The sequence below is a fragment of the Artibeus jamaicensis genome, unplaced genomic scaffold, assembly GCF_021234435.1.
Source record: "Artibeus jamaicensis isolate MK-2021 breed Jamaican fruit bat unplaced genomic scaffold, CSHL_Jam_final contig_311, whole genome shotgun sequence".
Taxonomy (NCBI): domain Eukaryota; kingdom Metazoa; phylum Chordata; class Mammalia; order Chiroptera; family Phyllostomidae; genus Artibeus; species Artibeus jamaicensis.
In genome coordinates, this window is record NW_026521717.1 from 14,337,015 (window position 1) to 14,364,019 (window position 27,005).

The window sequence follows — 27,005 nt, forward strand, 5'->3', positions numbered from 1 at the left end:
GCAAATGTTCCAAATGGAAGACTGCATTTCAATAATGCCCATTTCTTCATTAAGATTTCATCATCCACCTACATTAAAAAGTCTCTCCCTACACTGTGTTGCTTTTGCTTTCACCTTGTTCATTCCTGCCATATTTGCTTAATCTTGAGATCCTGACTTCCCTGGCACTCTCAAATTTGAAACAAGCAAAATTTGTGCATTAGTGTGTACTGGACATGCATGATTTATGAATGGTGGTTTTCTTGGCACAATTTAATGGTTGGAAAGAGACTGGTTTAAATATTAAAGTAAAAGTCACAAAGTGGCAACAGTGGATGGGATATTAGAACATAATAGTATGTTAAGAAGTTTGAGTCCAGAGTTAATCAGTTTTTACTTGGTCTATTTCTTAATCTGTGGACTGATGCTCTGACCAATTTAGTAGGTTATTAGGAACCCTGACATTTGATCAACTAAAAATGTACTTTATATGGTTGTTCTGAAAAGATACCCAACAAAACTCCCACCCTGCAGAAAGAAATTTAGTCACTAACATTTATATCAATAGAGAAAACACCTTTGCCCAATCCAAAATAAATTTGTTTACTCTTTATTAAGTATCTTAGTTATATTCAAGTCATTTTCATTTTCTATCATAAAATATTTTCTCTCAAGGAGTCTCTTGTAAACAAGTTTATCAGTTAGTATTACTAAATCTCTTAAAGAAAAGTCAGAATTTTCATAATGCCAAAGGAATTATCCTTTTTGAATAAAGTTAGAATTCAACTCTTGCTATATGGTCATGTAACAGAAAGGCTCAATAGTTGAATCTATTTTTCTCATATAAACTATGATTTCAAATAATATAATTTTGTTGAGTAATTATAACTTAAATCTTCCTAATAAACACAATAGTACTTAAAATAATTATTCTACTTGATTCCTTCTTGAGATGTTTTGACCACTTCATGCACAAACCAGTCATGTCTAACCTTTCATTGAAGATAACTAAATTGAAGAACTCATGAGATTGTAACGCAGGTCCTCAAGTAACAGCATAATAATTTTAAATGTAAGTTTTTGATGATGATTGCTCATAAATGCTTCCAGAATACCTGAAATTAATTTTAGAAAATAAGGACTGATAAAGCCCAGGGCTTGAGCAAGCTAAGGATTCCCAAGACAATTTGAAACTTTGCTTCCTACATAAGTTTTCTATGTTCTTTATGGTGAAAGCAGCTTTGAACCACATTTAACATTTGGGGTACTTGTCCACTGCAGAAAAAACTGGCCAGTGGGCAGAGCCCTACATGGCACACAGACAATGACTTACCTTGTAGATTTTGCAATGGCAGAGTCATAATGCCTCCGGCTGCAGCTGCTGCTACCAGCCCTTGGATATTGGTGAGATTTGCAGTTGGCAGTGTGAGGACCAGTCCTTGTTGCCCTCCTAGCTGTCCGGCCATGTTGAAGGGGATGAGGATAGGCTGGTTGAGGGCTGGTGTGCCTCCTGGCATCACGCCAGTGACAGCAGAGGCTAACTGCTGTGCTGTCAGAAGTGGCTGCACAGAAACAGATAATCCCAGATCACTTTTCAGTGGGAACCAAGATACAGGCCTTAGAGCATTTTTTCTTCTATTTATGTAGGGTCAATAAAGTTCCTGGACAAGTAGTAAAGAAACATGTTCTAGTTCAGAAAACAAAACAAAACAAAACAGATTGACTGGTAGAAAAAAATGGAAATAGCCTTTTACTTACATTTTTGGAAAATTCTGTTTGGTCCTAACATCCTCTAAGGAGTTCAAATACCTTTAAAAATAACATCTTAAAAAAAAATAACATCTTACACTTATATGTTATTTTTTCAATGCAGTTTTATTTTATTCTACCCTTATAATTTTGAAACTCTCTGCTAATTTATTCTGTGCTGTTCCAGAAAAAATTCATTGGGATCTGCGGAATTTTTTTTGTTTCAAAAATAGCAATTAAATTCTGTTCTCATCTATTACATTAGCAAAAGTAATATGAAAGATTTGCTCAGTGCTGGTAAATCTATAGTGACAATATTATGTGGATTTAGTACATGTACCCTGTCATAGCCTTTTGAAAAGCAATTTGGAGATCCACATCAATAGCTACAAAAATATTCATCCCATTTTGACTCAGAATATACTCATAGATATAGGCTGAAGATATAATTCAAACAGAAAAAAGATAAATACATGAATGTATGCATTATGTATTAAAATATATAAATGCTTACAAAAGTTTGTTAGAGTACTAAGTTTGATAAGATATTATGTAGTCTTTAAAATGAATCATTTTGATATATTTTTAGAAAAATAGAAAAAGTTTATAAGAATACATGAAATAAAATGGAAAATGATTAAGCAAGTGATAATAAAATCATTTTTAAAATGTAAAGTTATCTTGTATATGCATAGACAAGATCTAAAAATTTTTGAGAAAAACAAAAATATTTAATGTGAATAAATTACAAAATGTTTTAAATATTTCCTTTGTTATAACTCTAACATTCTATTCCCAGTTAAACAACATTAAAAATACATCTTTATGTCCACTACTTAGCCAATTGTCATTGTTTGACATGGAAAGGTAGTCTTATAGGTATGTACTTTGGGCATCAGACATATGCCCAAAGTTGGAGAGTGCTCTTTACCAGGGTGACACAGGTAGGGTTCCTGCCCTGGCCAGGCCAGATGATCCAGGACTTGCATTACACCCTCCTGGGAGCTTTGTGAACTATGTCCATTTTTTTTTAGACAAACCAATATAAAACTCTATGTAAGAGTTTCAACTTTTTGGTGTTAATGCAGTATGATTCTATAAAGTAAATGGTAATTCAATATAGGTAGAGTATAAAGCCCAGTGTCTAACAACCAAGTACCATTCTAGTGCACTATATATGTATTAACTGTTATCCCATCACTCAGATACAGAGAGGTTAGTAACTTGCCCCAAATCCCATGTCTAGTTGGGGTGAGGGGCTTAAGTCCAGATTGGCTGCTCCAGAGCCAACATTGCATCTCTTTCTAATCACACTTTCTCAGTTCATGAAGAAGATTTAGAGAAATGGGGCTGCTTTATTTGCAGAATGGGATGGAGGAGGTTTGAGTTCACTCTCTGGTCATCTCCTAAAGTCTTCCTTCAAGGCTCCTTCTAGGGAGCCCTCTGAAGGACTCCATGCAGCCTAGTTTTATAGAACCATTCTTTAGGGTCTATGGGTCTAGCTCCTAACATATTTATTGGATTTTGCTAAATTCACCAAGATTAATTGTGCTTATTTTTAAAGTACTCTGAAGCACAAAAATAAATATATATTTAAAAATAAACACAAAATGATAAACTTCTCCTTAAATGGCTGGTGTTATATCATTGAAGAAAGTAATTCAAGATAGCAGGGAAGTGGGTAGTCCTCAGACTATATACAGGACACAGATTTGGCAGTTTTGGCCTATAGCATTTTTAAAAATGGAATTTATAGGCTTAAAGTCAGGCACGCACTCTCCAGTTTGTCATGGTGCCCACCACCTCTCACCCTCTGGGTCTGCTGTGAAGTGCATATAACCTGGAAGCCTTAGAGTATACTACCCCTGGTAAGTTTAAACACATGCACAGTGCCATAAGCATGAAATCAGAAAGGGCACAGCCAGAAAAAGCTGGTTGCTGAGATTCCCAGTAAAATTCCTCTGGGCTTCCATAAGAGAGTTCATATCTCCCCAGGATTTCTGTCCTTGAGCCCTTGGCATCCAAGATGCACATTGGGATTTGAAGCCATCCAGGGACTTGCTGGCTCTGGAACAAGAAAGTCAAGATCAACCCAAGCTCTAAACTTGGGTTTTCAAGCCTTGAACTGGTGAGCTCTCAAAGTGTAGAGAAGTAAGAAATTTCTAGAAACAAAAATGACAGTGAAAGAGAGAGAAAGGCTTAAATATCAGCTTCATTTTCCATAAAATTAGGGTGGACTCCGAAAGCTTCACACTGAATGACAGAGGTAAAAAGAAATAAAAAGCCCAGCCTTTTGTGATTGTGTTCTATATCTCCACATAACCACACTGGGCTGTGAAAAACAAATATTAGACTTTAAAAAATAATGACTATTTTCTTTATTAATGCAGAGGCTATATGTGATGTACAATATTGTCAAACCCAATAAGCTGAACTTGCATTAAAATTGCATTAACTTTTTGTATTAAATCACATCTTATATTTCAAAAATGCCTATAGTAAGGCTGGAATAACTTAATTTTCTTCACAATCCAGTCATTAAAGTTTTACTTTCTAAGAAAATTACATGGCAACCAACAACATAGTTGTAGTAGGTCTTAAGAAGAAGAAGAAAAAAAACAACAGGATTCCAAATGACTAAAACCATTTTTTTCTGTAAAAAAAGAAAAGTTCTGCAAACACATTTTTCTTGATGGTATTTAATAAATAATGTAGTCAGCTTCCCATACTGATATTTATCACCATCTTTTCTCTGCTAGAGTTAATTGGATTGAACTCATTATTATTTATTTGGTTCTTTACATGATTAAATCATCCTTTATGCAGCCTAATGGAAAGCAGTTGAGAGACACTGACCTGTGGCCCAACTGGAAATGGGGGGTGGGTCTGACTGGCCTGGTGTTGGTCAGGAGTGCTTGGGTCTGATAATGTCAGGTTTCCTCTGGCCCCTGGAATTCAAAAGAGAGGTACTCCTTTAATATACAACCCAGCCTGTACATCACATAACATTAAGGCACAGATAATACACCAGAGTAATTTATCAAAGCTCCAGTGTTCAAATCACTTATCAACCGCATAAATTTTGCTAATGACATTCAAGATGTCCAAAGTCATTCCAGGCAGTAGTAGGCTATGACAGCAGGGAAAATGATACTATCATCAGTAATGCTAATAGGCTTGTATTATACATCAGTTTTCATGGGATACCCCAAAGCACCATTTGTGTGGGAAACTGCACCCTTTATACATAGGTGGGCTACAGCTATAGGTGGGCTACAGATTTGGGAAATGTGATTTTGGAAAGCCAGAGGAAGTGTGATCTCAGACATGATCAAGTACAACTATGTTATCATATGTTTAAGCCCTTCTCCAGACACCCTTCAAACAATGAATCTTATGAATGTGTTATTCTAAAAACAAAGCATTTTTCAATGTCATCTTATGTGATGACCTAAAAAAAGAATATAGGACTCTTTAAGCAAACTTCCTGGGTGCTAAATGAAATAGCAGGAATCTCACATTACCTCCAGGAAGCCCCAGTATGCTAACCATAGAACACAACTTATTTCCTTTGCTGAAATCCTGTTGAACACCAAAGCATGAAAAATGAAATGGCATCAAAAATAGCAAAGCTTTCAAGCCTTCTTAAACATTATAGTTTCTTTGTGTGGGCTTATGTGCTTTGTTTCAGGATAAAATAAAGCATAGCAGGTAAGATAGTGGCAATAACAATAAATACATGGATAAACAAACAAATAGAGCTAACAGCAATTTTTGAAGAGTTCTAGTTAGTAGCTTTTATTTTCTTGGTGGTTGAAATCCAATTCTAAGCTATCCTTAAGAAGACCCTCTTTTGTGATATTTGTCCTATGAATAGCATGTGGAAGACAACTCTGTTTATTGGCATGCCATGGAAAACAAACAAAAAAAAAGGATATGATTCACACTTATAAATTTTAAAGAAGGTATTATTGGCTCATTTAAAACAAATTCTTCTATATATTCTCCAAAGGGGCAGACTTATAAATAATGGAAATGTGGAGAAAAATACTTCAGCACATTAAGCTACAAATAAAATTGACTGCTACACATTATTCAATTGAATTCTAACTCCACTATGATGTGTCAATCATAATGGCATTTTATAATGGAATTAAGCAATAAATGTGCAAAGCCATTATGCAGAAATCTGAAAATCTGATTAATTTGTAATTTTTTTGTGTACAGAAAGTCAGGAATAGCCATTGCTTGGGGAATACTTACAAGCATTCTATTGAAATTTCTAAATTGATTTTGAACAAACTAATAAAAACACAGACTTGCTGACATTTTATAAAGCAAATTCTGTCAAAATATGTTTGGCATTTTAATGATTTCTGTCATTTAATAACAAGGATAAGATGACCCATTATAAGATGCCCACAATTTTCTCATAATGTGCAAGAGACCCTTCTTCTAAATTTGTTGTATATGATTTACTTATTGTGCTTGGGCATTTTAAACTGGGAGTCGTATTAGGCATTTTAAATCTTACTACTTCTCTTCTCATATACTCAAGTCCCATTTTTACCTTAAAATTGTCAGCAAGAGTTTTATGTCCTTTTATAGAACTAGCCAGATCCAAGTGATGCTTTTGGTTAAATATTCAGATTAGGTAAATTTTCAAATGGCTAAATAACCAGTTTAGTTTTTGAAGATGTTTTAAAAATTTATTTGCTTCCCCATACTCGCCAGGTATGGATGTTTACACCAGATTGTGAAAAGAGAGTTTTACAATGCATAGAGAAAGAGAAAAAACCTTTACACAATTAAAAACATATAACAATTTTAAAAAATTCTATACTATGCCAGGCCCTTCAGTTTCATATTTCTTTCATGAGTGCCATATACATTTTGTACTCTGTTCCTGATGACATCTCATTGTAAAGTTTAGGATTTGTCCTATACACTTACTGTGTCAACAAGAGTGTGTGTCTGTTACCCATAACTTTACACAGATCACATTTGCTTATATTTTATTCTCTGTTGCTAGGGGCCCTCACCAGCATACAACAGCTTGTTTTAAGGCTTGTTATTTTAAAAAAACATGTTTAGTGCAGTATGGGGCAATTGCACACAATTTTATGTGTAAAATGATGTCTTTCACAGGTTCTAGAGGAGATTATGTATGCTTTCCTGCTTGGATCAAAAAATGTTTCTTTTTAATGCATATCTCCATTTGCCCCAAGTGCATATGTCATGCCTAACTTTGTAGGACCATAAACTAGTCTGTCTGGTTGTCAGGCATCTCCCAAATCAGGGGTCTTCCCAGAGCTAGTGGAAGAATTCAACAATCAGATGAATAAATGACATGGCTAAGGGTTTCAGAGAGATATGAAGCAGTGCTTAGCCTATGTTAGCAAAGAATTTGAGGTTACCTATTTTCCCATGCACAGACATGAAAATATGAACTTAAAATGGGTTGGGTAGTTTCCTTCTGACCAGGTTCCTAGGAAAAGAGTTACCTCTCTGGAGACCCAGAATGTCCAGAAAGTTCTCTGTGTTCTATTTTGAATTTAATAGTTAGTGTTTTTCAGGCAGCAACTGTGAACTCCAGTAGGGCAGGGACTGTTTTCACTAGTTCACCACTTATGCCCAGGCCTAGTGTAGGCATTTTACTCATGCTCATTGAACAATCACCCAATAGAAACAGAGGCTTGGCTTTTAATTTGAAAAGTGGTATAATTCCTTCAAGAGAGGTATTGACAGCCACCTATTTACTGCTGTTTGGTATAAACCTTGGAAATATCTTTAAATTATGAGCTTATAGGAAAATTCTGTCAATTCCAATTTAGACATTAAAAGCAGTTTGATATACAGTTTAAAAGCAGGGACTTTTAAATTTTAAACTCTGCCTGCATTTAAATTTAGATCTGCCACTTTACTACTTATGTGAACGTGGGCTTGTTTTCCCTTTTCTTTATATATTAGCCTCCTCTTATAAAAGCCTGGGAAATAATAGTACCTCCCGCATAGGGTTGCTCTTGTGAAGACTGAATGAGAAAATATGTAAATTTTTGAGCAATACATACTTGTTACATATCTGCTTTTTCTTTTGACGGTCCTATTTAACAAGATTTATTTTATATTTAATATCATACTTGATATTATTTGACTATAATATTCACCTGTCCTAAGTCAATTCAATACATACTCCTGTCCCTATGTGTGTACAAATGCGCATTCCCTCACACAACACCCTAACTGCATATTCTGTACAGTCTGATGAATGTTGGGAAAAGAACTAAATAGTTGGGCCTTTAGGAGCCTACAAAGTGAGATGTTCATATATAATGCTTCCTTTAGTTTACAGTAGCATGATCAGAAAATATAACAGAAAGACACTGCCAAATGGCTTCCAAATTCTCACACAGAACCTGGCTTAGACCAGTAATTCTTACCTAGGCCTGTGAATCAGAATGCTTTGCAGAGATTCTTGAATGCAGATGTTCACATCTCTCATGAGGCTACTAACAGATCATCTAAGGGGTGGCTCACATGTGTGTTTTATAAAATTCCACTAGTGATTGAAGACCATGAGAAAAAATAATGGCTTAGACTGCTGGGGCAAGTCTGAATCTGCTTTACCCAGAAGATGCATATTCAATTAGTTTTATGAGCAGCCGATGGGTCATCAGCTAGCATTACCTGCTTGGCTTTCCAAGTTTTTTTCACCTGGAACATTCTTCTATTATAATCCTGGGGGATTTATAGCTTAGCAAGAAGGAGAATCATCTCATATATACCTATTTTGTAATTATATTTGTTTGCTGTTAATTCAAGGAGTATAAAAACTAATTCTAGACGTATCACAATATAAAATTTAAAATAGCTATATAATAGGAGTTAGTTCTCTGCAAATACAGGGAATTTTGTGATGGTACTGGAAGATGGATTAGGAGTTTGGCTTGTAAACTAGGCTAAAACTTATTTTAATTTTTAAAATATTTGCTTGTCAGAGCATTGGTTTATTCAACACCATCTTTCCAGTGTTGATCTCACATCTGAAACCTGAAAAGCTGCCTGCAGATCATTCTGCTCTGGAGAGACTGGACTTACCTGCAGAACCAAGAGGGGTGGTAGTGAGGCCCTGGACTCCTCCCTTCAGTGTCTTTCTGAGGAGAGAGCCTCACAAGTTCCACCTTCTCCACCCAACTTGAGGTCAGAGTTCCTGAGAGACAATCACTTGTTCCTCATAGCAAGTTAATTTTTTATTTTTTGGTATAATGGCTTTTCATTAACTAAGGCAAACTAAGCTCAGCATTGCTTAGCTATTCTAAAGTATGATAGATGTGTACTCCAGTATAGAGTTTTAAATCCTACCCTCCCCCCATTTTGGAGTTGACTTCCAAATAAGTCATTTTAAGAAACAAACAAAGCATTTTTAATCCTGAGAGGGTATACTCCTTTCTGGAGCATTATCCCATTACCTGTGCAAAGAAGATTCAATGGCCAAAGCATTGAGAAGGAAACAGAATTGCAAATATGAACTGCTCACCCTGAATAAACCATTTGTACCTTCTCCCATGTGGTGGCCATGCCACCCCATTCAATGAACCATAGTCTCTTGTTAGTTACTGATGCATTTTTAATGACTCATGTTCTGCAGAGAGCTTTTGGATTTCTATCCTCTATGCATTAGCATAAACATAATCACATGAACATTGTGAGGATCCCTCAGCTTTTCCTGATATTCATACTTTTCTTACCCATTGTTTGTGGTTTTCACCAGTGAGTAAGGTGATGCAAAAGTTGCTTATTATAAGATGGACAGTTGAATGCATTATTTTATGTTGGGCATGTGAAACCAACTAAGCAGGGCAGAAGTCCTCTCTCAATTAAACTTCCCTTTCTTCAAGATTACTAAATGCCAAAGAGGGACTTGGCATTTAGTGAAGATGTCTATAAAAGTCTTTTCAGAGAGACATTGCCAATGTTTGTCAAATTTTACTGCCAGTGCGAAGATCTTTATTATACTGGTCACACACATATTTATGTACAAAACACTATACAGGAGTCTAGTGGAAGTGGAGACTCTAAAGTAATTAACCACACTTGAAAATCAAACATTCATTTATTCACATAAGGGTTTGTATATTTTTGTAAGTTTTCTTGTCAAGTACTTGTAATTTCACCTATGGAGGGCTGGAGAACAGAGAATGTCTGATTACGTTAATTATGCAAAATGGACTCTTTTCTTTTTCTAGCAGGTAACTTACCAAGCCTCTGGTAGAGGGAAGTCTAGTTTTCTCTGTGTGAAGGGTCTAGGTCCCAAGTGATTCTAATTGTTGATCTTTACTTAAAGGTTTCACAGATTGCATGAAAAGTCAAAGTGAGATTTGGAATATCTAGATAAAGCATAACAAGAAACCCTACAAATCTCTTATTTGGACTTGATTATCTTAAAATGTTTTTGTAATATTTACCAAAATTATTCAATATTTGCTTGAGTTGTACACGTAGACTTAGTCTACACTGGTAAAGAAGACTTTTTAAATACATTTTATTATGAAGTTTCGCTCATTCTTCCTTCAACAATTTTTAATCATTGTTTTTATATCCATTTAATAAAAGAAGAGCTGAAGTCCTGTAATATCCAGTCCAGTAAAGGTCTCAATTTCTATAAATGCTTCCTTTTGAAAAAGGGATAAAAAAGGAGAGAGTCATCAAACATAGGCAAAATTCCATGACACACTGTTGGCATATAGGGAGCTTTGGGGTAGGAATTTTTCCTAAGTACTGCTATGTTTATAAGAGTTTAAGTTTTTTCAAGGCAAAGATCCTTTTAAACTCAATTTTGTATCTTCTGCAGGCCACCTCTGGGACTTAGCTTGTGTGTATATATGCAAGTTGGCATTTATGTAAGTTGCAAATTGGTAGTCTTAAAATGAAGAGATATGCATCAGAATAAACGGAAATAATTTAGACATATATTTTAAACCAACTGAGAATATTTTGCCTAATCTAAAAATGTCCTTTTTAATTTAAGAAGTCTTGTTCATTTCAACACACTTCTCCCAGGAAATAGACTCTTCCTCTGACAAGGTCATTGTTAGGGGAAATGCTCCAAATTGTGCACAATCAGGGATGAAGTCTTTGCTCTCAATTGATTGATGGGACTGTGGCATAACCCTGTGGATGCCAAGGTTATTTTACCCTGTGCTTTTATGCCCATCTACAGAGATTCCTTTCTCATGCTTCATCCATGCTCAATCCTACATCAAAAACAGCTACATAATCTGTGGGGCTCAGTACAAAATGAAAATACAGGTCCCAGGTCTGGGCCTGGAAGTCAATCTCTCCTTCCCAAGTGTGTCTACCCTGGCAGATGGATGAAGCCAAAAGGACTGCAACCTCTTTGCTGAGATGCACTGGACACCTGAATCAGGGGTGGACATGAAGCCCTTTTTGAGTTGCACACTGAATTGGACCACTTCAAAGGGCAGAAGGAAGATGGTAACTGCCATACTTAGGGTTCCAGGGGTCTTGGAGTGCCAGAGGCAGGGAACAGGTGGTCAAGAACTCACCCTCTCCAGAAGAGATGAGGAAGGAGCAGCTGGGCCACTAGCTGTTCCAAGCCACACATCCTCCCACATGCTCTTGTTATTCCATCAGACTACTCAGAAAGCACACAAAAGTAAATTATTAACAATTGCAAGATGGTGACCTCAGGCACTAAACCTGCTGGGTTGAGAGCTCTGTGTGCCTGTAGGTCATATATATTCAGCTTCTGTACAATTTTGGATTACTAATTTTTCATCCGAGGACCTCCTTATAAAGGGTCCTCAAATTTTTATTTAGGTTTATTTTTTTCAGCGGAGAGCACAAATGCAGTCCCCCACTACCACAAATTATGCAATCAAGTTTCCCACATTTGAGGAAATTGCAGGGATCAGCACATCTGGAGTGCAATGAATAAGCCTCACCCTTGGAAAATCACCTTTGTGATCATAGTATACCCCCTGCCAGGTAAGTATGGGGTCCTCACATTTTTAATAATTGCACCTAACTTTACAATTTTGTTGAGTTATTTTTCCAAATCAGTGTAAATTTTAAAAAGAGTGTTTGTGTATACAAAGGAATTTAGACATGGCTTTTTTCCCAACAAGAAATTAGACTTACAAATCATCAATGCATCTATATTAAATCATTATTAATGAGCACATAAATATACAATTTGGTGGAAAATTAAGAGTAAATACTATTTTATTTTCTATTAATTTTCAGTTACCTATGCCAATAATGGAGAGATGAGGCATGAATTCCTCAAAAGAGAAAACATATAGAAGATGTCACATATGTTTTCTCAGTTGTAGACCTAGTTTCCTAACAGTATTACACTGTCACTAATAAAAACAAACAAAGATTTTCTCTCCTGACTGCTGGATCATCAACATACTTGACAAGGGGACATCATCTAGATTCTCTAAGGCAATGTAATTAACTGTTTTAAAGTTCTCCCCAGTTACCTACTTTTGGTAAACCATGCAAGAATTACTCAGAACTGACTTTAAATGTGCTTGAAAATGTTCACATTGTTAAATAACCTCATTTAAAATTTTGGTACTGGCTTAGGTGAAGTGTGTAGGTGTGTGTGTGTGATGCATGTTTTGGGTTGGGGAGATGAAGCTTAAGGGAAGGAAGGGAAAACTGTCCATTTTTTCTTAACACCTGTGTTATTAATACTATAAGCTTTAACTAGAGTTAAAGAGTCAGAAGTCTCTGTATTTCTTTTTGCAATATCCAGGCCTCCAGCCTCTTCCAGCAATGTTTGGATTTGTTTTCTTATATCTGCAAGGCTCTCTTTGCAGACCTAGAGGCCTAAAGGGCTGTCCCATTAAAAACCTCATCATGAATTCTTAAACTTTTTTCAGTTTATTGAGACTCTTAGCCAGCAGCCCCACATGGAAATCTGGCAACCTAAGTGTGAAAAAGAGGGGATGAAATGGAGAGAAGTATGTCATAGTAACAAGAGCCCAAACTCTGGGCTCAGATCAGTTCGACGAAAATCACAGGGATGTATCATCCCCCTGGTCTCCCAGACCTAGCTGCTTCCCAGAGGTCTGAACTCTGCACAACCTTTCAGCAGCAAGTAGGCTGTCAATATGATATTCAGAATATGATTTAACCGTGAACTACAACAGAAAAACCATTATTTCTATTGGAAATGATGGCCTCTGGCTACAGTCACTTCTGATAATACGCATGGTACAACATCTCAGAGACCCCCAGTGCAGTAGCTACACTGTGACTGCAAAGAGCAGATGATTAGATAACCATAGAACATTGACTTTCCCAGCCTTTGAGAATTCATAGGTAGGGCAGTCAAATTAAATGAGTAAGTAATAATTGTGTTTAATTTTGCCTAGGAAAAACATCATTAAAAATCGCCATACACTTACATGATCATACAATAAAGACATTTTAATGCCCTTCCCTCTCCCCAAAGGATATGCTCTCCTTTACAGGACAATGCTTTAAATTGAAGAAGTTTAGCCTGATAAAAATCTCACTGCATTGGACATTTTCCCCCTTTGACCAGTGTCTTTTATTATGGTGGGACACTGATCTATCACAGAGCATTTGGAAGCTTTTGTGGACATGGTAGGATCTGAGGAATCAGTATGCTCTCTCCTTCTGCTCCTGCAGGCACAGGCAGTGTCTGACCAGATACTTTTAAAGTGTTTCTTCTAAACAATTCCTCTTTTCCCTCAATTGACTTTTTAGAGACATCACATAATTTTTTAATATATAAAAAGTTTAGCCCTGGCTGGTGTAGCTCAGTGGATTGAGTGTGGGCCTGTGAACCAGGTAGTCTCAGTTCGATTCCCAGTCAAGGCACATGCCTGGGTTGCAGGCTGGTTTCCTGCAGGCCAGTTCCCAGCAGGGAATGCATGAGAAGCAACCATACATTGATGTTTCTCTCCCTCTTTCCTTCCCTTCCCCTCTAAAGATAAATAAATAAAAATCTTTAAAAAAAGTTTTGTGTGTCAGGTAATGCATTAATTATTTTATATATATTACTTTGTCAACTCTTACAATAACCTTATAAGGAGTTTATGATTATTGTGTCCATTTATACAAGAAACTAAACTTTATAAAGGTTAATTCATTTTTCTTTTACATAAGAAAGAAGTGACAAAAGAACTATATCCTGAGCAATTTGATTAATGGAAGGCAAAATCTTTTTCACCTAGACTATATAGTACTCAAATATTTCCTAATAGCTACCATTTAGTGAAACTTACTATGGGCCAGATACCTTGCTCAGTATTTTATATACATTTTCTCATTTAATCTCCACAGAAGTCCTGTTATTGTCAGAATTATCATTCCCACTTTACAGAAATGGAAATTAAGGTTCAGATAAGTTAAATAACTCATGTATGATCACACAGTTAGTGAGCAATAGCATCAGAATTTGAAGCCAGTTTTATTAGACTCCAAGACTACACTACACTATGCATCATGTACAATGTTTCAGGGAGACAGAACACAATAAATACCCAATGCCATGATGGAAATTGTGGTTTTCAGATATTTTTCTAGTGAGCCTGATTCCAGAGACCTCTAGGTCTAGGTATGGGAAAATGAGTGATGGAGGAAGTAAATGGCATAAACGATGGCTGTATTCTTAGTTTAGGGTCTCTTTATTCAAGACGTGATCTCTGGACCAGCAACATCAGCACCACCAGGTACCTTGTAAGAAAAGTGTGCTTGCAGGTCCCAGTCCACCCAGGTCACAGGCCCACTGATTCTGAATCTGCACTGAAACAAAATCCCCTGGTGGTTTTTGGAGTTTATAACTCCTCTCTCTCCTTCCCTCCCTCACTTATTCCTTTTCTTCCTCCATCCCTCTCTCCTTCCCTCCACACTTTCTTGTTTCTCCACTCCCTCCTTCCTTCTTTACTTCCAGTCTTCTTTCTTTCCTTCCCTCCTTCAATTGAGCAGTATTTAGGTATAAATTTACCTAAAATAAAATAAATTTACCTATAAAATACCTAACTTTTATCCTCACGAATGTTGGAGTGAGCATATGTGAGAATATAGGAAAAGCAACTGTTCACAAGGAACACTCTCAATCACAGCAATAACCCTTGACCACCCTCACCCTGTGCACCTGGTGGGAGGACTTCCAGTAAAGAAGTTCACAGCAGGAATAACTGGTCTTAAAGGAGAGAAGATTATATTTATCTTAAAATACAACAAAACTGATGCCAAATGTAGCCCGATATCCTTGCTCTGTGATTTATGGCAATTTTTTTGACATTTTCTTCTTTTATATCGATATCTTTGCTTTTCTAACTGTGAGGGTCCACAAAGATGAGACTAGCTTATACATTTCAGTCATTTGCTCTCAGAACACCACATTTTGCAAAAGTAGCTAGAGAGCCACTTTAAAAGGGGGGATAAAAATGTTAAATCCCTTAAAGCTGAAATAAAAATACATTTCTACACTGATACTTCAATAGGGTAGCATTTGTTGTCATTCTTGTGTGCAGCTTAAGATTGGTGAAAGTGGGTTCACCACTTTTATTCAATATAGTTTTGGAAGTTTTGGCCACAGTGACCAGGCAGGAAAAGGAAATAAAAGGCATCCAAATAGGAAAGGAGGAAGCAAAACTATCACTGTTTGCAGATGACATGATAGTGTACATGGAAAATCCTATAGACTCTACCCAAAAACTGTTCAAACTAATTAATGAATTTGGCAAAACAGCAGGATACAAAGTCAATATCCAGAAATCAAAGGCATTTTTGTATACTAACAAGGAATCAGCAGGAGCAGGAATCAAGGAAAAAATCCCATTCAATACAGCAAAAAGAAAAATAAAATATCTGGGAACAAACCTAACCAAGGAGGTAAAAGACCTGTATGCAGAAAACTACACAGCACTGAAGAAAGAAATCAGGGAAGACACAAACAAATGGAAACATATACCTTGTTCACGGATTGGAAGAATTAACATCATCAAAATGTCCATACTACCCAAAGCAATATACAGATTCAATGCAATACCTATTAAAGTACCAATGGCATATTTCACAGACATAGAACAAACACTTCGAAAATTTATATGGAACCATAAATGAGCCCGAATAGCAGCTGCTCTTTTGAGAAAGAACAACAAAGTAGGGGGGATCACAATACCTGATATCAAACTGTATTACAAGGCCACTGTAATCAAAACAGCCTGGTACTGGCATAAAAACAGGCACATAGACCAATGGAACAGAACAGAGAGCCCAGAAATCAACCCAACTCTCTACAGTCAATTAATATTTGACAAAGGGGGCAGTAACATAAAATGGAGTAAAGATAGCCTCTTCAACAAATGGTGTTGGGAGAACTGGACAGCTAAGTGCAAGAAAATGAAACTTGAGCACCAACTTACACCATACACCAAAGTAAATTCAAGGTGGATAAAAGACTTAAACATAAGCTGTGACACCATTAAAGTCCTAGAGGAGAACATTGGCAAGAAAATCTCAGATATTTCATGCAGCAACATTTTTACGGATATGTCCCCTAGAGCAAGGAATATAAAAGAAAGAATAAACACATGGGATCTCATCAAAATAAAAAGCGTCTGCAGGGCTAAAGAAAACAGTATTAAATTAGCAAGACAACCAACTGAATGGGAAAACATATTTGCCAATGATACCTCAGACAAAGGTTTAATCTCCAAAATATACAAAGAACTTACACGACTCCACTCTAAGAAGACATCTAACCCAATTAAAAAATGGGAAAAGGACTTGAACAGACATTTCTCCAAGGAGGACATACAGAATATCCAGAGACACATGAAGAGATGCTCAATATCGTTAGCTATCAGAGAGATGCAAATTAAAACCACAATGAGATACCACTTTACACCAGTCCGGATGGCTATCATAAACAAAGCAACAAACAACCAAATGATGGAGAGGTTGTGGGGAAAAGGGGTCCTTAGTTCACTGTTGGTGGGATTGCAGACTGGTACAACCATTATGGAAAATAGTATGCAATTTTCTCAGAAAAATAAAAATTGACCTGTCTTTTGACACAGCAATGCCACTGCTAGGATTATATCCTAAGAATCCTAAAACATCAATTTCAAAGAACCTATGCACCACAATGTTCATAGCAGCACAATTTACAATAGCCAAGAGTTGGAAGCAACCTAGGTGCCCATCAGTAAATGAATGGATCAAAAAATTGTGGTACATATACACAATGGAATTCTATGCTGCAGAGAGAAAGAAGGAGCTACTACCCTTTGCAACAACATGGATGGAACTGGAAAGCATTATGCTGAGTGAAATAAGCCAGGCAGTGAAAGACAAATACCATATGATCTCACCTTTAACAGGAAGCTAAACAACAAAACAAACAAGCAAGCAGAATAAAAACAAAGACACTGAAATAGAGAACAAGGGGACAGTGACAGAGGGGTGAAGGAAGGGAAGTAAAGGGGGAAAATGGGGAGGGATTTGGAGGAACAAATAGGAAGGACACAGGGAGGAGAACTAAGGTGGGTGGAAATGGGAGGGAGGCAGGGAGCAGGGGGTAGGGCTGGGATGGGAGAAATAGACAAAAAACTGTACTTGAAAAATAACTAAATAAAATTTTTAAAAAAGATTGGTGAAAGTGGGGTTATTTCATACTCAGCAAAGGGCAAGAGGAACAACCCCCAGAGAAAGTATATTGCATGATATTGTAGCATCACACACGCAGAGTTAGCAACCCCTAAAGTAATGGAGCTTCTATGACAGCATGGCAACACAAAATCGTGCAGGAAGAGAAGGATGTCGCGTGACTCACTATGAACAAACTGCTGAGTGCTACTAAATCTTTCTCAGAGATTGAGTTACAAAACATTGCATCTATAATAAGATTAAGTAGATCTAGAATACAAAAACTCAAATTAATGTCCCATCAATAGATTACTGGTTAGATTTCTCTCCCCCTCTGAAAGTTGGTTATAAAAAAACAAACAGCCAAACAACTAGTCCAATTCATGTGTCCCTGACCATTTGGCTCTCACGCTATTTATTTCCTAGCATTATTGTAATTGAAAAAGTATCTATTGCTCAAGATGCTATTAACTTGAGTGCATTCACAGAGTGTTATATCACTAACAGATTCAGGTCAGATTTTTTTTATCCTTTCAGCAAATCATTTTGTTGTCCTCTTGTTCTTAAGATTTTGGTCCACTTAAAGACAAATAGAACAAAGCTTCACAGAACTTGTTTAGAATATTTTTTATCATCATTTTAACTCTACTACATGACAGTTGCAAATGCGTAACAGTTTCTCTTTGTAGCTCAGAATATATTAGTACTTATTGGCCTTTATATATCTATGAAATTTGGCACAGAGAATAGAAACAGAACAAACTGGAAATTTTAAATACACCCTCTAAAATATCCTGAAAATTTGTATGCTCTTTGGAAGTGAGGGCAATTTTATGATTAAATATTTTAATAATTCTCCGCTCAATTCCCAGTCAGGGCATATGCCTGACTGCAAGCCACATCCCCAGTAGGGGGGGTGGGAGAGGCAATCATACATTGATGTTTCTTTCCCTCCCTTTCTCCCTCCTTTCCCTTCTCTCTAAAAATAAATAAATAAAATCTTTTTAAAAATTTTTATATTTCTATATATTTATATTTATAAAAATATATATTTCTAAATTATATATATTATAATATATATAATAAACTATATTAAATATAGTTTATTTAAATAAACTATATTAAACTATATTATATATAATAAACTATAATAAATATAATAAATATATTTATATTTAAAATAAATATTTTAATAATTCTTTGCTGTTGCTCAATTAATTCTGAACTTTTTATTGGCTTTCTGCCCCACCAAGGGATGCCCCACTTCTGCTTCCTTTCATGCCTCAAAACTTTGGTGTTGTTCCCTAGATGAAATGGACTTAACTGATATATATAGAGCCCTTCATCCCAAAGAAGCTAAATACACATTCTTTTCAAATGCACATGGAACATTTTCAAAGATAGACCACGTGATAGGACACAAAACGAGCCTCAAAAAATTTACGAAAATTGAAATCATACCAAGCATCTTCTCTGACCACAAGGGACTAAAATTGGAAACCAAACCCAAAGAAAAAAACCCAAAGCACCCAAAATCATGGAGACTGAATGGTATGCTATTAAACAATGAATAGGTCAAGGATGAAATTAGGGAAGAAATCAAAACATTTCTGGAAACAAATGAAAATGAACACACAACAACCCAAAACTTATGGGACACAGCCAAGGCAGTCCTGAGAGGGAAGTTTATAGCAATACAGGCCTTCCTAAGGAAGATAGAAACATTTCAAACAAACAACCTAACCCTATGTCTGCAAGAACTCAAGGAACAACAACAAAGACAGCCCAGAGCAAGCAGAAGAAAGGAAATAACCAAGATTAGAGCAGAATTAAATGACATAGAAACTAAAAGCACAATTTTAAGGATCAATGAATCCAGGAGTTGGTCCTTTGAGAAGATAAACAAAATAGACAAGCCTTTAAGTAGGCTCATCAAGAAAAGAAGAGAGAGGACACAAATAAACACAATCAGAAATGAAAGAGGAGAGATTACAACTGATACCACAGAAATAGAAGGGATTGTAAGAAATTACTATAAAGAACTGTATGCCAAGAAATTTGAAAACCTAGGGGAAATGGACACATTTCTGGAAAAATACAATCTTCCAAAACTCAGTGAAAAAGAAGCAGAAAATCTAAATACACCAATAACAGCAAAAGAAATTGAAGCAGTAATCAAAAAACTCCCATCACACAAAAGCCCTGGACCAGATGGTTTCACAGGAGAATTCTACAAAGCATTTAAGGAAGAGCTAACCCCTATTCTCCACAGACTATTTCAAAAAATTCAGAAGGGTGGAAAACTCCCAAATTCTTTTTATGAAGCCAGCATCATCCTAATTCCAAAACCAGATAGAGACACAACAAAGAAAGAAAACTTCAGGCCAATATCGCTGATGAACATAGATGCTAAAATCCTCAACAAAATATTGGCAAATCACATCCAACAATATATCAAAAAGATCATACACCATGACCAAGTGGGATTCATCCCAGGGATGCAAGGATGGTTCAATATTCGCAAATCAGTAAATGTACTACATCACATAAACAAAAGCAAAGACAAAAATCACATGATCATATCAATAGATGTGGAAAAAGCTTTCGATAAGGTACAACACCCATTTATGAAAAAAACACTCAGCAAAGTGGGAATACAGGGAGCATTTCTCAAAATAATAAAGGCCATATATGAGAGACCTACAGCCAATATCATACTCAATGGGCAAAAACTAAAAGCTTTTCCACTAAGATCAGGAACAAGACAAGGATGTCCACTTTCACCACTTCTATTCAATATAGTATTGGAAGTTTTAGCCACACCGATCAGGCAGGACAAGAAAATAAAAGGCATCCAAATAGGAAAGGAGGAAGCAAAACTGTCCCTGTTTGCAGATGACATGAGAGTGTACATGGAAAATCCTATAGACTCTACCAAAAACTGCTTGAACTAATTAATGAATTTGGCAAAACAGCTGGTTACAAAGTCAATATCCAGAAATCAAAGGCATTTTTGTATACCAACAGTGAATCAGCAGAAGCAGGAATCAAGGAAAAAATCCCATTCAATATAGCAAAAAGAAAAATAAAATATCTGGGAATAAACCTAACTAAGGAGGTAAAAAACCTGTATGCAGAAAACTACACAGCCCTGAAGAAAGAAATCAGGGAAGACACAAACAAATGGAAACATATACCTTGTTCATGAATTGGAAGAATTAACATCATCAAAATGTCCATACTACCCAAAGCAATATACAGATTCAATGCAATACCTATTAAAGTACCAATGCAATATTTCACAGACATAGAACAAACACTTCGAAAATTTATATGGAATCATAAATGAGCCCGAATAGCAGCTGCTCTTTTGAGAAAGGAGAACAAAGTAGGAGGGATCACAATACCTGATATCAAACTGTATTACAAAGCCACTGTAATCAAAACAGCCTGGTACTGGCATAAAAACAGGCACATAGACCAATGGAACAGAACAGAGAGCCCAGAAATCAACCCAACTCTCTACAGTCAATTAATATTTGACAAAGGGGGCAGTAACATAAAATGGAGTAAAGATAGCCTCTTCAACAAATGGTGTTGGGAGAACTGGACAGCTAAGTGCAAGAAAATGAAACTTGAGCACCAACTTTCAACATAAACCAAAATAAATTCAAGGTGGATAAAGACTTAAATATAGGCCGTGATTAAAGTCCTAGAGGAGAACATTGGCAAGAAAATCTCAGATATTTCATGCAGCAACTTTTTTACTGATATGTCCCCTTGAGCAAGGAATATAAAGGAAAGAATAAACACATGGGATCTCATCAAAATAAAAAGCTTCTGCAGGGCTAAAGAAAACAGTATTAAATTAGCAAGACAACCAACTGAATGGGAAAACATATTTGCCAATGATACCTCAGACAAAGGTTTAATCTCCAAAATATACAAAGAACTTACACGACTCCACTCTAAGAAGACATCTAACCCAATTAAAAAATGGGAAAAGGACTTGAACAAACACTTCTCCAAGGACATACAGAACATTCTGAGACACATGCAGAGATGCTCAATATCTCTAGCCATCAGAGAGATGCAAATTAAAACCACCATGAGATACCACTTTACACCAGTCCGGATGGCTATCATAAACAAAGCAACAAACAATAAATATTGGAGAGGTTGTGGGGAAAAGGGGACCCTAGTTCACTGTTGGTGGTATTTCAGACTGGTACAACCATTATGGAAAACAGTATGGAATTTTCTCAGAAAAATAAACATCGACCTGCCTTTTGACCCAGCAATTCCACTACTGGGATTATATCCTAAGAATCCTAAAACATCAATTTCAAAGAACCTATGCACCACAATGTTCATAGCAGCACAATTTACAGTAGCCAAGAGTTGGAAGCAACCTAGGTGCCCATCAGTAAATGAATGGATCAAAAAATTGTGGTACATATACACAATGGAATTCTATGCTGCAGAGAGAAAGAAGGAGCTACTACCTTTTGCAACAACATGGATGGAACTGGAAAGCATTATGCTGAGTGAAACAGGCCAGGTGCTGAAAGACAAATACCATATGATCTCACCTTTAACAGGAAGCTAAACAACAAAACAAACAAGCAAGCAGAAAAAAAAAACAAAGACACTGAAATAGAGAACAAGGGGACAGTGACCAGAGGGGAGAAGGAAGGGAAGTTAAGGGGAAAAAGGGGAGGGATTTGGAGGAACAAATAGGAAGGACACAGGGAGGAGAACTAAGGTGGGTGGAAATGGGAGGGAGGGAGGGAGCAAGGGGTGGGGGAGGCTGGGATGGGAGAAATAGACAAAGAACTGTCCTTGAAAAATAACTAAATAAAATTAATTAAAAAAAAACTTTGGTGTTGTTGACCTCAGACACCACTTTGCTATCCACAGTCTTGTGGGCAGTGGTCTTTTGGATGGGTTGTAAGGAGTGGCTCTTGTCCAGGGCGTCAACAAAATTGAAGTGCTCCCATTCTTTGTGTAGACAGAGGTAGGTGGCAATGTCAGCCTCTAGCTTGACCTTGATGTTCAGCAGGGCCTCATACCCCTGGGCTCATAAAATACTCCTGGGCTGGGGTATTTTAATAATTCTTTTTTAGAAGATAAGAGAGGTTAAGGAAGGCTAAAGCTGTGAAAGAAGATTGAAAGAACGTTCTTGTGAAAGAATGGTTTTTAGGCACATTAGCCAGGATGGGGGGCTATTTGGTCATTTTGTGATTTGGATAATGTTCCTGGTATTTTTGTCTTAAGACATAGTGATGGAGTGACTTTGTTTTTTCCAGATCCATCATGGTCAGAGTGGCCTTGTCCGATATAGGTGTTCTATGAATTGTTTGTGTTCAGCAGGAGGGCAATAAGGCATAATCACAAGTGCCAGGCCAGCTCCTAGACATCAGGGCTGTTTTTCTCTTTTTCAGTTAAAAAGTACAAGTTTTGGTTTGAGGGATAGGACTCCAAACCAGGAATAAGATGTGGAAGATGCTATCTAAGCTAATTACCATATAAATTTTTTGTAAAGAGGAAGCACTTGATAATGAAGAGCTAACTTCTCTTAGATGTGTTTGCTAAAGGAGGGTAGCTGATAAGTTTCTAGTGGGCTTGCCTGAAAGTTGCATTTCTTAGGAGGTTTGGAAGCAGAGAGTGGTATTAGTCTAGACCTAATTCCAATTAATAGGCCTACACTGAAGTAATAGAATCCATGGGAAAATGTAACCATATATTTATAGAAGTTTTATTTTGCAAGAAAAGGAATGTGGGGCAGAGTGAGGTATGTCTAGAAGATCAGAGTCTTAAAAATTCCAAAAACATTATCTACATTAACCCATAACTAGAACTCATTAAAAGAATGAAACATGAGTTTTTAAAAACAATATTGCCCACAATATAATGTGGAGTCAGAATGATTTGCACTTTGATCTTTGGGTCACATATGCTATGTGTGTGAATCTGACTTAAGTTTCCTCAACTATAAAATGAAGGTAGAAATTACTGAGTGGAAAGAGCCCATCATTGTGCCTGACACATAGTAAATATTCAACAATGATGATCAATTCTTAATTGGACTATTGTCACAAGTGACATTGACCTGATTATCCAATCACAGAGGATGTAAATAAAGAAGGAAAGAGGAAGGCATGCAGCCACAGAAGATATCCTTTAGTAAGAGGACACCTGAGAGGAGCCCATTTAAGCACAGGAGAAAATGCAGTAATACTGAGAAACAATGATTACTTCTAGCTACACCTAAAAACTCTTCTGAGTCCCTGTCTAGTATTTCTAAACAGCACATCTCCCACAGGTACCCAAAAAACCCCAAAAAGCAGCTCCACTTCCTCCTAACTGTACAATTTCCATTCATGTTCACCATTATAATCACACATGCTCAAAAAACAAATCTCCAAATTACCTTTGCCTGGTCTCTCTGCCTCACCTGCAGACAACCAACAAATCTCAAATCCTTCACTCCAGTACTGTTGACAACTATCCCCTTCTCTGCTTCAGCTGCCCTCATTGCCACTCATGTAGATCATAGGAACAGTCACCGTGCATCTGATCTACTCTTCTCATCCTACACATTGATGGTAGCAAGACCTGTAAATACTGCCATTGAGTGAAATCCAATAGACATCCCTACTGTGGCCCTTACCTCTCAAATGGAAAGCTGGGTCTAGAAATGAGGGTGTAAGGGTTTGGGGTGGAGTGGGTTGTCAAGGAGACACCTCTATCAGGAGACCAGGAAGCAGTCCAGGCCAGCACCAGGAGAGAGTGACAAGAGCATGATAGCCCTCCAGTGAGGGGCACAGGCTCTGAAGTCGGAGTGCCTGTGTCTACCACTTACCAGACATGGGACCTCAAGCAAATGGCTTAATCTTTCTGGACTAAGTTTCATCATATGTCAATTGAAATAAAAATGGTACCTCCATCATAAAGTGAGGGTTAAGTACAATAATCCACATAAATAAAGTACATTATCATAGTTTCTGACATATAATAAACACTCAGTACATGTGAGTTTTCTCATCATTATCACTCTTTCTTCAGGGAGACAGAGCCCCATCCTTGGGGTCTAAATAGCTAGGTGTATAACTGTATGTCACCCAGTGGGACTCTGGTACACAAACCAGGTGTCACTCCAGGCAGCAGGCCTGGGAAATGGGGTCACAGCTGTTTGATCTGACAAGATCCTAAGCATTAGTCTCAAATATCATCAATGCCTCAAGAGCAGAGTACAGCCTACAAGTGTGTCAGGAGAGGGACACAGAGATGGGATGGAGCAGAACTTGACAGCAAACTCTCCTAGTGGTTTACAAAAACTCTGTGGTAGGGGGATGACAGGCACAGCTCAGAGATCAGACACAGGACAGACAGAGCTCAGGACAGAAGTACATGCCATCATATGTGAGCTGCAAGTGGAAAAGAATGAAAGCAATTATCCTTCAGAAAAGATGGTATTATTTTCAGGACAATGTCTGGCAGTGATGGCTTTGGTCAAAATGACTCACTTGGTGCCTATGAATCTACACATGGCTGAAGTCATATCTGAATGTGTGTCCAGAAAAGAACTAGGCTCCTAAGTGGATCATAAACACAGATGTATATATAAGAGGAATTTAGAAATAAGGATGAGATGGACAACAGCTATAGAGGAGGTGGTGACAGTTCTCATGGGTAAGTAAGCAACAAATGATTGTTCACAGCCTGGACTAGATTCTGTTTGTGTTTTCTATTTTATTATTTTTATTTTTGTGGTAATAACACTTAATATCAGATCTACTCTCAACAAATTTTGCAGAGCCCAATACAGTATTGTTAAGTACAGGCACAATGTTTTACCTACAGAACTTATTCATCTTAACTGATATAAACTTAATGTTTATAAATAAAATATTATATCCAATGAATAGCAACTCTTTCCCTCAATTCCTGATAACCACCATGCTACTCTCTGTTTCTATGACTTTGGCTATTTTAGAGACTTCAGATATGTAGAATCAGAAAGTATTTCTCTTTCTGTGACTGGCTTATTTGAATTGGCATGATGACCTCCAGATTCATCCATGTCCCATTTGGCATGGTTTTCTTCTTTTCTGAGGCTCAAATACTGGTCCATTCCATGCATATAACACATTTTCTTTTTTAAATTTAATTTAATTTTAATTGATGTTCAAGTATAGTTTTCTGCCTTTTACTCCCATCCCAGTCCACCCCCAATCCCTCCCCACCACCCTCCCATTTCCACTCCTCCTTGTTATTGTCCACATGTCCTTTATACTCGTTTGTAAACCCTTCTCCTTATCCCCTGAAATTCCCTCCCCTCTTTACTCTGGTCACTGTCAGCCTGTTCTCAATTTCAGTGTCTTCGATTATATTTTGCTTGCTTGTTTGTTTTGTTGTTTAGTTTCCTGTTAAAGGTAAGATCATATGGTATTTCCCTTTCACTGCCTGGCTTATTTCACTTAGCATAATGCTCTCCAGTTCCATCCATGCTGTCACAAAGGGTAGGAAGTCATTCTTTCCCTCTACTGCATAGAATTCCATTGTGTAAATGTACCATAGTTTGTTTTTTTTTTAAACTTTTTTATTGATTATGCCATTACATTTGTTCTATTCCCCCCCTCCATTCCCCTCCACCCCACACACCCCTCCCCCACCACCTCCCCCCTCAGTTCATGAACACGTGTCTCAAATTCTTTAGATTCTGTATTTCCCCTACTATTCTTACCCTCCCCCCTATTTTCTATCTACTGTCTATGCCACTTATTTTCTGTACCTTCTCCCCCCTTCTCCTTCTCCCACTCTCCTGTTGCTAGCCCTCCATGTGATCTTCATTTCTATGGTTCTGCACCTGTTCTAGCTGTCCTCTTAGTTTGCTTTTGTTTTAGGTGTGGTTGTTACTAACTGTGAGTTTGCTATCTTTTCACTGTTCATCTTTTTTATCTTCTTTTTCTTAGGTAAGTCCCTTTAACATTTCATATAATAAGGGCTTAGTGATGATGAACTCCTTGAATTTGGTCTTATCTGAGAAGCACTTTATCTGTCCTTCCATTCTAAATGAAAACTTTGCTGGGTAGAGCAATCTTGGTTGTAGGTCCTTGCCTTTCATGACTTGGAATACCTCTTTCCAGCCCCTTCTTGCCTGTAAGGTCTCTTTTGAGAAATCTGCTGACAGTCTGATGGGAACTCCTTTGGAGGTGACTGTCCCCTTATCTCTTGCTGCTTCTAGGATTCTCTCCTTCATTTTAATCTTGGCTAATGTAATGATGATGTGTCTTGGTGTGTTCCTTCTTGGGTCCAACTTCTTTGGTACTCTCTGAGCTTCCTGGATTTCCTGGAAGTCTATTTCCTTTGCCAGAACAGAGAAGTTCTCCTTTATTATCTGTTCAAATAAGGTTTCCACTCGTGACTCTTCCCCTTCTGGTACCCCTATAATTCAAATGTTGGAACGTTTAAAGATGTCCTGGAGGTTCCTAAGCTTCTCCTCATTTTTCTGAATTCTTATTTCTTCATTCTTTTCTGTTTGATCATTTTTTTCTTCCTTCTGGTCCACTCCCTTGATTTGAGTCCCAATCTCCTTTCCATTACTATTGGTT

At 37.1% G+C, this 27,005-nt stretch overlaps 1 protein-coding gene and 1 non-coding gene across 2 annotated transcripts in view; both read right to left on the bottom strand.

The window, feature by feature from the left end:
- The window catches only part of POU6F2 (POU class 6 homeobox 2), a 493,389-nt gene that overhangs the window by 328,555 nt on the left and 137,829 nt on the right, over positions 1–27,005 (bottom strand). The window contains exons 2-3 of the mRNA XM_053662960.1: positions 4,585–4,676; positions 1,313–1,541 (exon numbers count right to left, since the gene is read on the bottom strand). Of these exons, the coding sequence (XP_053518935.1) occupies positions 1,313–1,541; positions 4,585–4,676 (321 nt within the window). The remainder of the gene's footprint in view (positions 1–1,312; positions 1,542–4,584; positions 4,677–27,005) is intronic.
- Positions 11,581–11,744, bottom strand: LOC119060856 (U1 spliceosomal RNA). Its single transcript, XR_005084679.2, has one exon. It is a non-coding gene; the product is annotated as a U1 spliceosomal RNA (small nuclear RNA).